Source organism: Sciurus carolinensis, chromosome 10, assembly GCF_902686445.1.
Source record: "Sciurus carolinensis chromosome 10, mSciCar1.2, whole genome shotgun sequence".
NCBI lineage: Eukaryota > Metazoa > Chordata > Mammalia > Rodentia > Sciuridae > Sciurus > Sciurus carolinensis.
The window spans coordinates 68,454,239-68,466,289 of NC_062222.1; the positions used below are offsets into that span (position 1 = coordinate 68,454,239).

A 12,051-nucleotide genomic window follows, 5' to 3' on the forward strand; every position below is an offset into this window, starting at 1 on the left:
TGTGAGAAAACCAAGAAGATGATGTTTTTCATACATACATAGTTTTTGACTTTAAGCTAATTTTTTTTTTTCTTTTTTCCACTTGGGTAGGCAAAATCTTAGGAAATGTAAAAAGAAGACATTCCCTGGTGAAACTTGTTAGGAGCTTACTAGTCTTAGTAAAAAAAAACAGCTTAGAACATAAAAGTTTATAATGTATCATCTCTTGCTTTGTGATTTTTAATGTAATATATAGATTATTCAAGTTTTTAAAATTTATTTCTTGGATGTTTTAAAAAATACTCTCATGTCTCTCACATAAGGAATCTAACATAGCTGAAATCATGGAAACAGACTTATGCTATGGTACTGGGGACTGTGGGAAGGGTCTGCACAAGTTTCTTGTAGAGTTAAAGTGGAGCAATTATTGAAGATTTGGAAAAAAATAAAGAATTGGCATGAAGGCACTGACAAAGCAAATCCAAAAGAAGGGACTTTTAAAAATATATCAAAAAGATACCAGGTGACATTATTTGTGTTTCCCGAAAGTTAAACTAGGGAAGTCATTCTTCTGAAAACAATTCTTATGTTGACTTCATGTTCATTGATCCCATAACAGTGATGATATTATATTCATTGTTATGAAGTATAACATTAAAATCCTTGAACTTGGGTTTTTCCTGTCTGGTAAATTATGCCATGCTTCTCATAAAGGAAATGACCACAACTAACAATGACCTGGCTAGTCAGATAATGATGACTTTTTGATGTATGCTTTCCAGAAGATAGAAAAGTGTTTATAAAATTCTTAATCAGAATTGAAAACAAAGCTGAGATGAGAACGGCTGGCTAGAGACTTCTGGTGCCTACATGCTTCTTTTTAATTATGATTTTGACAGGTCAGACATTTTCAAAACTTTTCCATGAGTGGAAGCAAACAGTCTACTTACAGATGCACAAGACTATGAGGAAAAGGAGGTATGTGACCAGTTCCCGTAAAACGCTTTTAAGGTATTTCTCTCGGTTAGTGCTGCTTTCCTCCATGAGTCTTGTTCCCCAGAGACCTTTAAAATAATAATGGGAAAAAAAAAAAAAGATGTCATTTTATCTAAGAAATGTCATGAATGACAAAAGGGAAAAACATGAAATAAATAATATAATCTGTAAGGGAGTCCTCATCTATATATATGAATGTTTATTTTAGCAATCTCTGAATGCAAGGAGGAAACTGGTTTAGCAGGAGTGGCTTTTAATTCAGATGCTCTGCTGTCCCCCTGAATGTGCCAAACATGAGGCAATAATCCAGTCATCTCAACTCCCAAGACCATTGGCAAATATTTTAGCAAAAATTTAGGGCAGGAAATGAGGGCAATTTCAAAGAGGAGATTAAGCAATTGTGCACAACTCACAGCTCTTTCTATCTGAGAAAAAATACAGCCTGGTATCTGACTGCTAAACCCAACTAAGAAGATAAAGGACTATATCGCTAATGACTTTTAAGGTCACCCCAATGAAAAGAATTTCTGGTTTGCGCATCAATTCAAGCTGGAAACACCCATCACGCTTCTAACACACTGGCAGAAAAGCTACTCTGTGCTCATCTTTGTCCTTTAAAAAACTCCATGGTGCCTGATTAGCTTAGCAGATTTTCAAAATGCCAATTAACATATGCTCTTCAAATTAAAAGCAACAATCCCCCTTCCCATTCCCTCTCCCTCTCTCTCTCTCTCTCTCTCTCTCTCTCTCTCTCTCTCTCTCTCTCTTTGGAGAAAAAGTAAAATCAGCAATTATGTTTTATATTTTAGCAGACGGAAAAAGCATTGGGCTGGCTACATGAAGATGACATAACCCTCCGTGAGCTTGCTGGAGAGAGTTACCACAGTTTTGGATTCTGCCAGCAGACAGACATGATGGCCATCCAAACCCCTGTTAATGAACAGTGTGGTTAAGTCACATTAGTAGTTTCTTGGAAGAACCTTAATGTTTTCCAGAAAAGACAAACGTCTCAATCCTTCTGATGGATTAGGTTGATTGTTAATAACCCACCGGTCTTTAAATGTCACCTCATGCTTTTATTCTACAGACCTTACCTCCTTCAATAATTGAAACTTATAGCATAGTGCTTAAACCACAATCAAGTCATACAGAGAAGGGGGAAAATTTGTACAGGACCTTTCACTGTGAAGAAATGACTTCATCATTAATGTTTATGCAGTCTTTAAGTCTTAGAATAATACATTAGTTCTCCTCTTAAATTTGGGCACATCCTTTCCTTTCCTTTCCTTTCTTTCTCCCCAGTTTCCTTTAGGCAAATCAGCATCTGGATTGAAAGACACTGTATTACCCATCACAGGTTTTACCACTCTGAAAGTGGAGCATAACTTATGACCAGGTTTGCTTCTGCCAAAATCTGGTAGTCGTCAGAAATTACTCACTCAAAAGAAATGCAGCAAGCAGAATGTTTGTTCATTGAAACTCTATCATATTAAAGAATTATTACAAATTTAAATGACATGGAAAATTACAACTCAGAATAACAGAGGCAGCCAAGGATTAAGCTCAGTAGTCCTGGATACAACCACACCATTTCTTTCCGTAGACTTCTTTTGGAGCCCCAGTCTAAAATATTCATGTGAGTAGAGACTAGTCTCCTTAGCATCAGGAAGAGCTATTACTCTGCCCCACTTGATCAGAGATTTCATTCTTTCCCAGGATTGACAGATAACAATGTGTAAATAATAGGAATAATTCTTAATATTCACAATTGGTATTGTTGCTCTTTAAATGGAAAAAAAAGATTTCGATCAAATTTTATTCAAGCTAAATTTGCAATGACCTATGTCAATTTAAATCTGGCCCTGGAATGAAACATTTCTAAGAAAAACAAACAAGTCTCCTCACTTATATTTTTATATGACAAATTAGTAAGTGTTTACTTTTTCTAAACTATTCTACCTACCTCCTCAAATATTTATGGGTTTTAAAATTTTCATTCCATTTTCCCACTCAGTATGTATATAGAATCTACCTTAGGAAACAAGGACTTCTTTACATTCTGATGGGTGAGAAGTGATTACACTCACAAATAGGTAAAATAATTGTCCTGTAGTCAACTATTTCCCATATTTAGTAGCACCGATAAAGTAAGAACAGTTAAGTGTGCAATTCTTATCCAAAATTGCGGCCTGCACATTCCATAGGAGGCTCAGACTCATAGGCCCCCAAGGATTTTTCTTTTCTTTCTCTAGAAATCTACTTTTCCTCTTTGGGTTAATTGCATCAAGTCAGAAATTAGGGTCTCACCCCAGAATGGGCCCTCCTCTCATCCCTCACATGGAGCTGGTTCCACAGTCCTGACAAGCTCTTTCTTCCATCCCAGCTCATATGTCTGATTGCAGCTCTGGTCACCCCTCCCCATCAGTCTGCTCCTGACTTGGGGTCCCAGTCACTAGAACCATCCACCTCACCCCAACCTCTCTGTCCTCCAACTGCCTATGGGAAAAAGTTTTGATTCCATAATATGAGTGGCAGGTTGCTTGGTCCTGCTGCTTCTATTGTTACTTACCTGAATTTCTCCCTCATTCTTCAAAAATGTAGCTGAAGTTTGACCTCTTCTGGAAGTCTCTGAGGTCCTCAGATAGAACTGGTTCCCTCTTCCTTGAGTTCCTCCCATTCTTAGGACCTGACATTGCAACTGCCTACTATCACTTCTACTACCCCCAGTCAATTTTGAGCTTTATAAAAGTTGGGTCCTTGTCTTATTTTTTCTGTGTTCCTAAGACCTACCACAAAAGGGATTCTCAAAAAATGTTCCTTGAATGCATGAATTCTGTTACTAGCATAACCTTAACAATCTCCAAAGGGCAGAAATCCTCCCCCAAAATAAGCCCCTCAGGTTATGAAAATATAAATTCTCATTCGTTCAAAATCATGGTGCAAACAAAAAAGGAAAAGGAAGTGATAAAATTTGGGTTAAAAATAAGAGAAAGTCACAACAGTCAAAAGGTGGGGAATGGAAGGGAATCAAGTCCACCAACTAAGGAATAGACAAACAAAACATGGCATAGACAGACAATGGGACACAATTCATTCATAACAAGGAATGAAGTACTGCTGCCTGGATGAACCTTGAGAATATTATGCTAAGTGAAATAAGCCAGATACAAAAGGGCAAATATTGTTTGATTTCACTTATTTTATTAGATATGGATTGAGAATTTCACAGAGGCAGAAAACAGAATAGAGGTTTCCAGCAGCTGGGGTAAGTGAGAATAGGGAGTCAGTGAATACAAAGATTCTGTTTGTGATGATGAAAAAGTTCTGGAAATAATAAAAGTTAAGTACATTCATTATGTTATTTATGGATTTACTTAAATGCCACGGAATTATACACTCAAAAACAGTTAAAATGATACATTTTATGGTTGCAGAGGTGCAGGCCTATAATCCCAGCGATTCTGGAGGCTGAGACAGGAGGATGGAGAGTTCAGAGCCAGCTTGAGCAAAAGCGGGGTGCTAAGCAACTCAATGAGACCCTATCTCTAAAGAAAATACAAATTAAAGCTGGGGATGTGGTTCAATGGTTGAGTGCCCCTGAGTTCAATCCCTGCCTCTCCCCACCAAAAGATACATTTTATGTTACATATGCCATTTTTTTTTTTTTTTTTAAAGAAAGGCAGAGCTGTCCTACTCTCTAGATCAAGAATTTTATCTGGAATATTCTGATGAATCCATGTTATAATGTAGGAGAAAGTGAAAATGGCTGGCTAAAGTTAGGTTTGGGCATTCGAAGGATACAGTGTAGTGGGTAATAACATCTTTGGAGTCCAATGCTTGAAAGTAAATTCTGATTCAAGCATTTAACAGTTATGACACAGGGCAAGTGGTTTAACCTTATCAGTAAAATGGTGGTGATGATAGTTCTTGCCTCACAGGGTTATCCTGAAGATAAAATCAAACTATGTACATAATAAAGAGTTCAACACAAGTGTCTGGAATACAGTGAGCAACAGATTATTTTTTTTTTAATTCAATTTAACAACTTCAGCAAGGTTTCTCAACCTCTACACTCTTGACATTTGGAGCAGGGGAGAATAATGGACTGTGGTGGGAGTGGGGACCCTTTGTGCATTGCAGGAAGTTTAGTAGAATCCTTGACCTCTACCCAGAGATGACAGGAGTGCCCCCCCAACCTCACACCCTGAGTTACCAAAACCAAAAATGTACTTGGAACCTGCCAAATGCCCCCTGAGGGACAAAACTGCCCTCAACCCCAGGCTGAAGGTTGAAGACTTCTAATTTAGAGCAATGCACTGCTGTTGATGAAACAAGACTGAATTCTGAAGCCTCAAGAACATTATGTGAACTCTCACGAACTGAAACGAAGAATGATGGGTTGGATGTGTATTGTTGGGTTTGCTGCCATCAACTACAAGCCAAGTTCAGATCTTTTTAAAGTCTTAATAACTTTCTAATAACTGAATATGCACCCCTAAAGATATCAAAAGGAAAGGCAGGGAAAATGCAAGAGTACAGCCTATCACATGGATTCAGGTCCTCCCAAGTGTACAAGTTCACTTATCAAATACAAATAGCACACCACTGTCAGTGTCAAGGTCTGATTACTTTGCAGAACAGACCTAGTATTTCATTTGAGCCCTAGCACCAATATGGCAGAGATTACTAGCTGCCCACCAAAATCCATTTCTTCTCTTCTGGACATGTGGCTACATCATCCTTCCCAGCCTCCCTTGCAGATGTCCTTTGTTATGTGATTATGAACTTTGCCAGTGGAGCCTAAGTAGAGGTGATGGGGACCATTTCCAGGATGAGGCCTTTAAGACAACAGCAGTGGCAAGCTGTCTTCCTGCTCTAATCACCAGAACCTAGATATCCAGCTCTGGTGATGCACGTGTGCCCTGGGAGAGCCACATGAAGGAAGGAGCCTATCTCCCTGAATAATACCATGGAGGAGAGAGGCCACTAACCTGGACACCCTCCTTAGAATATTATGTGATTAAGAAATTAGTTCTTCAGGGTACTGAATGGGAAGAAAGGCCTTTATTCCTTATAGTAACTTATCTCACCCTGCCCAATGCAGGTAGTTGAAAGTTTATAATGCAAAAATTTGAAATTCACAATATTCCAAATCTGAAACTTTTTGAGCACCAGCTTGACCCCTCAAATAGAAAATTCTACACCTGAATTCATATAATATAGCCAAAATGCAGGTTTACTACAATATTGCATAAATTACTTACAGACCATGTGTATAAGGTATATATGAAACATAAATGAATATCATGTTTAGTCTTGGGTTCCTACCCCAAGATAATCTCATTGTATATGCAAATATTTCAAAATATGAAAAAATTCCAGAATCTAAAATACTTCTGAGCCCAAGCATTTCAGATCAGGAATATTTAATTCATATTTTGTAATTTCTCTAAGAACCAAAAAAGCCCAAGAATACATGTTTAAAATAATTAGCAGAAACTGACCTTAGTAAGTTGATACAATCATAAAACATTCAACTTTAGAAATTCAGACAATATAACTCAAAGAGTGCCACAGTTTACCTTTATACTAAAAAGAGTTTTCAAATAAATAAGGAGTTAATAAGATGTTTGGGAATTTCTCTAAGTCTGGGGCACTGAATATCTTCCAGGCATCCTTTGCTGCGTCTGGTCCAGGCTTGCAGCACCTCCACCCTGGCTACTTTCTACTCAGTCTCCTGCCTTGGCATTTCCTTTTTCAAGTTCTCCTGCTCACCAAGCTACTGACTCCTAGTCCCTATCAGCATGTTCTCCTTCTACTCAGAAACCTTCAATTGCTTCTTAATATTTAGGTAGACATTCTTAATTTCTTGTTTAGATACAATGTATCCCACTATCGGCCCTTAGCACTTCTTCCCCGAGAAGACAGATCTATCTACTGTCCAAGGAGCAGGAAGGACCATTTGTTATCCATCTCAAATTCATGTCATTAAACAAAAAGCAAGTAGGCTAAACCTAGAAGGGACTTAAGAGGACATTTGAGTGAACTGTTTAAAGTCACTAAGGCAGGAGAACTTCAGGCAATCTCCTGATCACTCCAAGCTTGAGTAACTTCTACCTTTAAAAATCACAAAAGTTACTTCCTGTTCTGATCTTAGGGTACTACTTACATAGTACATGTAAGAGTTCCATCATTGGTATCCTAAGGGGGGAAAATAATGCAATCCATTTATAGTTATTTTACATTCTGGGTTCTCTCCACAGGAAAATGGTAATATGCTACCCTAGTTTTGTTTCCTTTCACAGTTGCTAGCACCTGATTAACTATATACTGGGTGATATTTATCTATTGGCTTATCTAATAAGCAAGAAGAATGCCAACTCTATTTTTTCCTAAAAGAAATAAAATAAAATTTTAAATATTTTCTATAATTAATATTTATGCTTGAGTCTGCACTCCTGTAAGTTAAACCATTGACATATTTTCTTCTTCTTACGTTTATCAGTTAATTACAAATGATATTACCAGGGAAACAGATGAAGAGATTCACAGGGCAAAGCACTAGGAAGGGGTACACAGCCTCCCTGTGCTTTCTGGGCACACCACACTCTAGAAGTCCCATGTGTTCAGCTAACTTGAAGTTCCCACTGATATGGTTTAACTAGTATTCGCTGTAATACCCCTCAAATTTTTCTTTAAAAGAAATAAACGTGTATATACCCTTATATAAAAATATATATCTCATTTTATTGTATTCCATTACTGAGTGTAGTGAAAGGTTAAGTGTTTTATTAAATAAACTGAATTGAAAAGATCATGTGACTTACTAGTATTTATTAAATTAAAACAAACTTCTCTAACTTCATTGATTTTTAATCACATTTTATGTAGTATGAAATAACATATAATTTATTTTGATATAATTTTGATCCTTAAAAAACTATTGTCCTTTACTAATCTGCTCATTCAGGTTATCAAAAAAAAATCTTTTGTTCTCCATCATACCCTGAATCAAATAAACTAGTATAAGCACACAGGTAAAAGAAACACTTTTACAAACTATAATATTTATAAAGGCTCACAACAGGGCAAAGGCTTCCTACTCATTTCATATATCTCATTCAATTCTTCCAACAAATTGAAAAGTACTATGATTATCTCTCATCTTTTTTAATAGATGAAAAAATTAAGAATCAAAGCAGTCAAATATACTTGTTCAAGGTCATATAGCCAACAAGTAGCAGAACTGGGACTCCAATGTAGGCCTGATCTGTCTTAACTGCACTGCTACAACAATACCTGGATGACTTTTGTGAACGATTTTCAAAATTGACAGAGAAGGACAAGAAGGGTTTCCAAAAAACTGAGAATGGAAACTTGTAAAGGTGGAGATTAAAAGAATTTGGTGGTAAGAGTCAATGCAACACTTTTCCAAGGATGTCTCTTACAAAACTTTATAAAAACAGGATATCACTTGCTACTATAAAATCTATGTCCTCACCAACTAATTCAAAAATTCCTCTCTTGCCTTTTGGGCAGTTGGGTGCACTGAACTCAGACACATTTATCAGCTGGTATTTGAAGATTTCGTCATTTTGTTGGAATCACAACGAATGTTATTAAAAACACACTTTCATTTTTTTTTTAGCAACGTAAGCTATTCTTTACAACTGTTTTAGAAAAATGAATAGAACTAGAAATGGCCCAAACATCTATTTCATAGACATTATTTTATTCTATTTATGATGTTCTCAACACCTTCTCCCCAAATGATGATACACAACATCATCAAAACAACATCAATGACAACCTGACACTTCTCCCATAATTTGGATAACACCGTGTTGTTACTCTTTCCAGAAGGGAATGAGAGGATAATGGAGCATCAAGACCGGAGAAACCGGCAGGAATGGGAGCTAGTTTATTACTTTCTTGATTTTGTGACATTAAGTAAAACATGCAGTTGCGACCACCATCAGTTATACTGGAATATTCATTCCTTTCCCCCCAATGAAAACCCAATTTGTCTTTCACTTGTTTTCAAACGAAAAAACAGAAAGGAAGAAAAAAGAGCTTACAAATCCTAAAGAGGGAGGGAGGTACCCAATAAATTCTCACCAACAAGGGCTCAGGGGAATTGAGCAAAGGGTACCGGAAATAGAGCAGAATTAGTAGAGGTGGGGAATGCACTTCCAAAGGAGGCGGGGACCTAGAGAGTGGCGCTAGGTGGAGGCCTGGACAGCTGTTCGCCACCCGCTAGGGCTCCGGGCGCTAGCGACAGTTCGGGTTTGTGCATCAGCCACTGCAGGTCATGCTCTTACCTCGAAGCCCTCGAAACAGCCTCTCAGTCCAGGCCACGCGGGGCGGTTGCCCGTCCAGGGGAAGGTGGCGATGCAGTGGGTCCCCGCCGCCCGCCGGGCTAGGGCACGGCGGACCCTGGTCCTCCCGCCGGCGCCGCCTCCCGTTCGGATGGCCAGCGCCGTGGTAGCTCCCCAGCCCCCGGCCGCGGGCGCCCACGGAGCTCACAGTCGAGGAGGCGGCCGACCTCCGGCTGCCCGGACGCCACTCCACGTCCATCTCCACCACCATTCCCCCTTCTTCCCCTTCCACCTCCTCTTCGTCGTCGTCCTCCTCCGCCTCGAAGCCCGGGTTATCGCGGCTCCACGCCTGCCTGGAGCAGGACGAGAGCGGAGGAGAGGGGGAGGCCGAGGCTCCAGCCGGAGGGTCCCGCGCGGCAGCCTGCCGGATGCGCTCCATCTCGATCTCCAGGCCCCGCTGCTCCCGGAGGCCTCCCGGGGCGGCGAGGCCCGAGCCGCCCGCCAACAGCCGCCCGGGGCCCGGCGCTCGGGGCGGAGGCTGTCGCTTCGGGTCCCCGGGCTGCTGTGGCTGCACGCGGCTGGAGTTCACCATCGTGGTCACTGGCGACCGGCGCGCGGATGCGCTGCGCAGCCCTCGGTGCTGCCCGCCGCAGGAGCCATGTTCTTTTCTTCCCAGGGCCGCCACCGCCTGCTCCCCGCCCCCGACCGCCCCGCAGTCCCTCGTCCCTCGCCCGCCCCCTCGGCCCGCCTCCCCTAGCCTCGCCTCGCCTCGCCCAGAAGCTGCGGCGCGCTGCTGGGGGAGGCGCGAGGAAATCGCCCCACGGCCGGCGCGCGCCCTGCAGTGCCCAGGCCCGCGTTCCAAGTGCAGTCGGAGCTGGAGTCCAGGCGGGCGCCCGCATTCCATCGGGTAGAGCCTCTGTAAGGGAGGGAGTAGCTGGCCCGCCTGTCTGGGGAGACCTCCAAATAATGTTTAGGTGGCGGATAACTGACAGCCACTATTATCTCGATTTACCGAAGAGTTTAAAACACACACACAGAAAGGCCGAGACCCTTTGGTCAGATGTCGTGAATTAGTGAAATCCAGCTGAAGCTGAAGTCTCAGCAGGAGCAAAGAAAACGTTCCCTCTTTCAGAGACCACCAGGAAAATACTAACACTGACTTGCTTTGCATTCGGCTGCCCTCCTTACCCTGATTCTGCTGTTTGGTGACTTCTTCAGTCTTCACTTGGCTTCTCCACACATAGTGGGGATACCAAGGATTGGGGCTCGATTCTCATCACTGGTGCTTCCAAGGTGATTTCATTTCTTCTCTTGGCCACTATCGGCCTCTGAGTAACAGAATCCTGCATCAGGCCTGAAGTCTAGAACTTTATTTCTGTTCAACTGACACATCTACTGGACGTTCAAACTCAATCTACCCCGAATTCAATTTTTAATCTTTTCTCCACTTCAACAACTGTTTCTCCCACATTCCCAGTTGAGGGTCTATGCATCAGCACTGCCTTCCTGGCTTCTACACGATATTCTCATTTGTGCTTCACCTCCTGCACCTCTTCTCCAAATCTTGTTACTTCTGCCCACAAATGTCCCTCTGATGGAATCTTTGCTCTACGTTCCCACTAGCCTTGTTTTACATCTTGTGTTATTCTTCATTGGCGAAAGGATCTCCCGTCGATTCCACCTCTTTTCTCCTAGCCCACGTCCCACTGTTGCCAAATTATATTCCAGAATCAAAGCTGCTAATTTGTTATATTGATGCTTAGACACTTCTGTGGACTTTCAGCAGTTTAAATAACATTTAATTTCTGTAGTTTGCTTTAGTAAATTTTCATGATCTGCTCCTGTATTACTTTGCTAATGCAGAGGTGCTATAACAAACTACCAAGTTTGGGGTGGTTTAAACAATGGAAATTTATTTTCTTTGAAGATGTTGGCTTGAAAATCGATCATCTTTTCTCTGTGTCTTCACATGGTCTTCCTTCTAATCTTCTCTTCCTTTAAGGACACCAGTCATATTGGATTAGGGACTACCCTAATTAGCTCAATTAAAGTTTATCTCCTAGTGTAACCATATTCTGAGATGCTAGTTAGGACTTCAAAATATGAATTTATGGGAGGACTCAATTCAACTCAAAAAAAATCCTAAGGTACTTTTCTAGTGTGGTCTCGCATACCATACATCTGCCTATGCAACATTATTCGTTGATTTCTATGCATTCATAACTTGCTGATTAGATAATTGTGGCTACCCATCACCTGATCATGCATTTTATCTGTCTGTGTCCTTCTCCTGACTGTAAGTTTCTCAAAGGCAGGGCTGGTGGTGGGTCCAGAGCACAAACCTGACTCCTGCTATTCCTCAGTTCCTCCTCTAAATATGACATTTCCTGTGTCCCAAATAAGGAGCGAGGCATGTTGAACAGAGTGTGATACAGTCCTTGGCTTCCAAAGGAGACACGTCAATTAGAAACAAAAACAGAGATTTTCATTTAAACAGATTTTATGATTCCTGTCATTCAAGAGGTTTCTAAAGATGAAGTGCCCTGAGCAGCACCAACCTATACTGCATTGTTAACACAGTTTTGAATTAAGAGGTCAGAGGAGAGCCAGGAATGAAAAGAGAGAACAGAATCCGAGCAAAAGGTGTTCCCTGGAGAATAGGTCTAGTGCAGTGTTTTTAAAATATGACCTAATGACTTCCAGTATCACTTGTAGCATTTGTTAAAAATATAGATTCAGGGTCCCCACTCCAACCTCA

The 12,051-nt window shown here is 40.9% G+C and overlaps 1 protein-coding gene across 1 annotated transcript in view; it reads right to left on the reverse strand.

Moving 5' to 3' along the window:
- Nucleotides 1-9,989, reverse strand: part of Pkd2 (polycystin 2, transient receptor potential cation channel) — a 50,530-nt gene extending 40,541 nt beyond the window's left edge. The window contains exons 1-2 of the mRNA XM_047566274.1: nt 9,297-9,989; nt 930-1,043 (exon numbers count right to left, since the gene is read on the reverse strand). Of these exons, the coding sequence (XP_047422230.1) occupies nt 930-1,043; nt 9,297-9,885 (703 nt within the window). The 5' untranslated portion in view covers nt 9,886-9,989. The remainder of the gene's footprint in view (nt 1-929; nt 1,044-9,296) is intronic.
- Between the last annotated feature and the right edge of the window lie 2,062 nt (nt 9,990-12,051).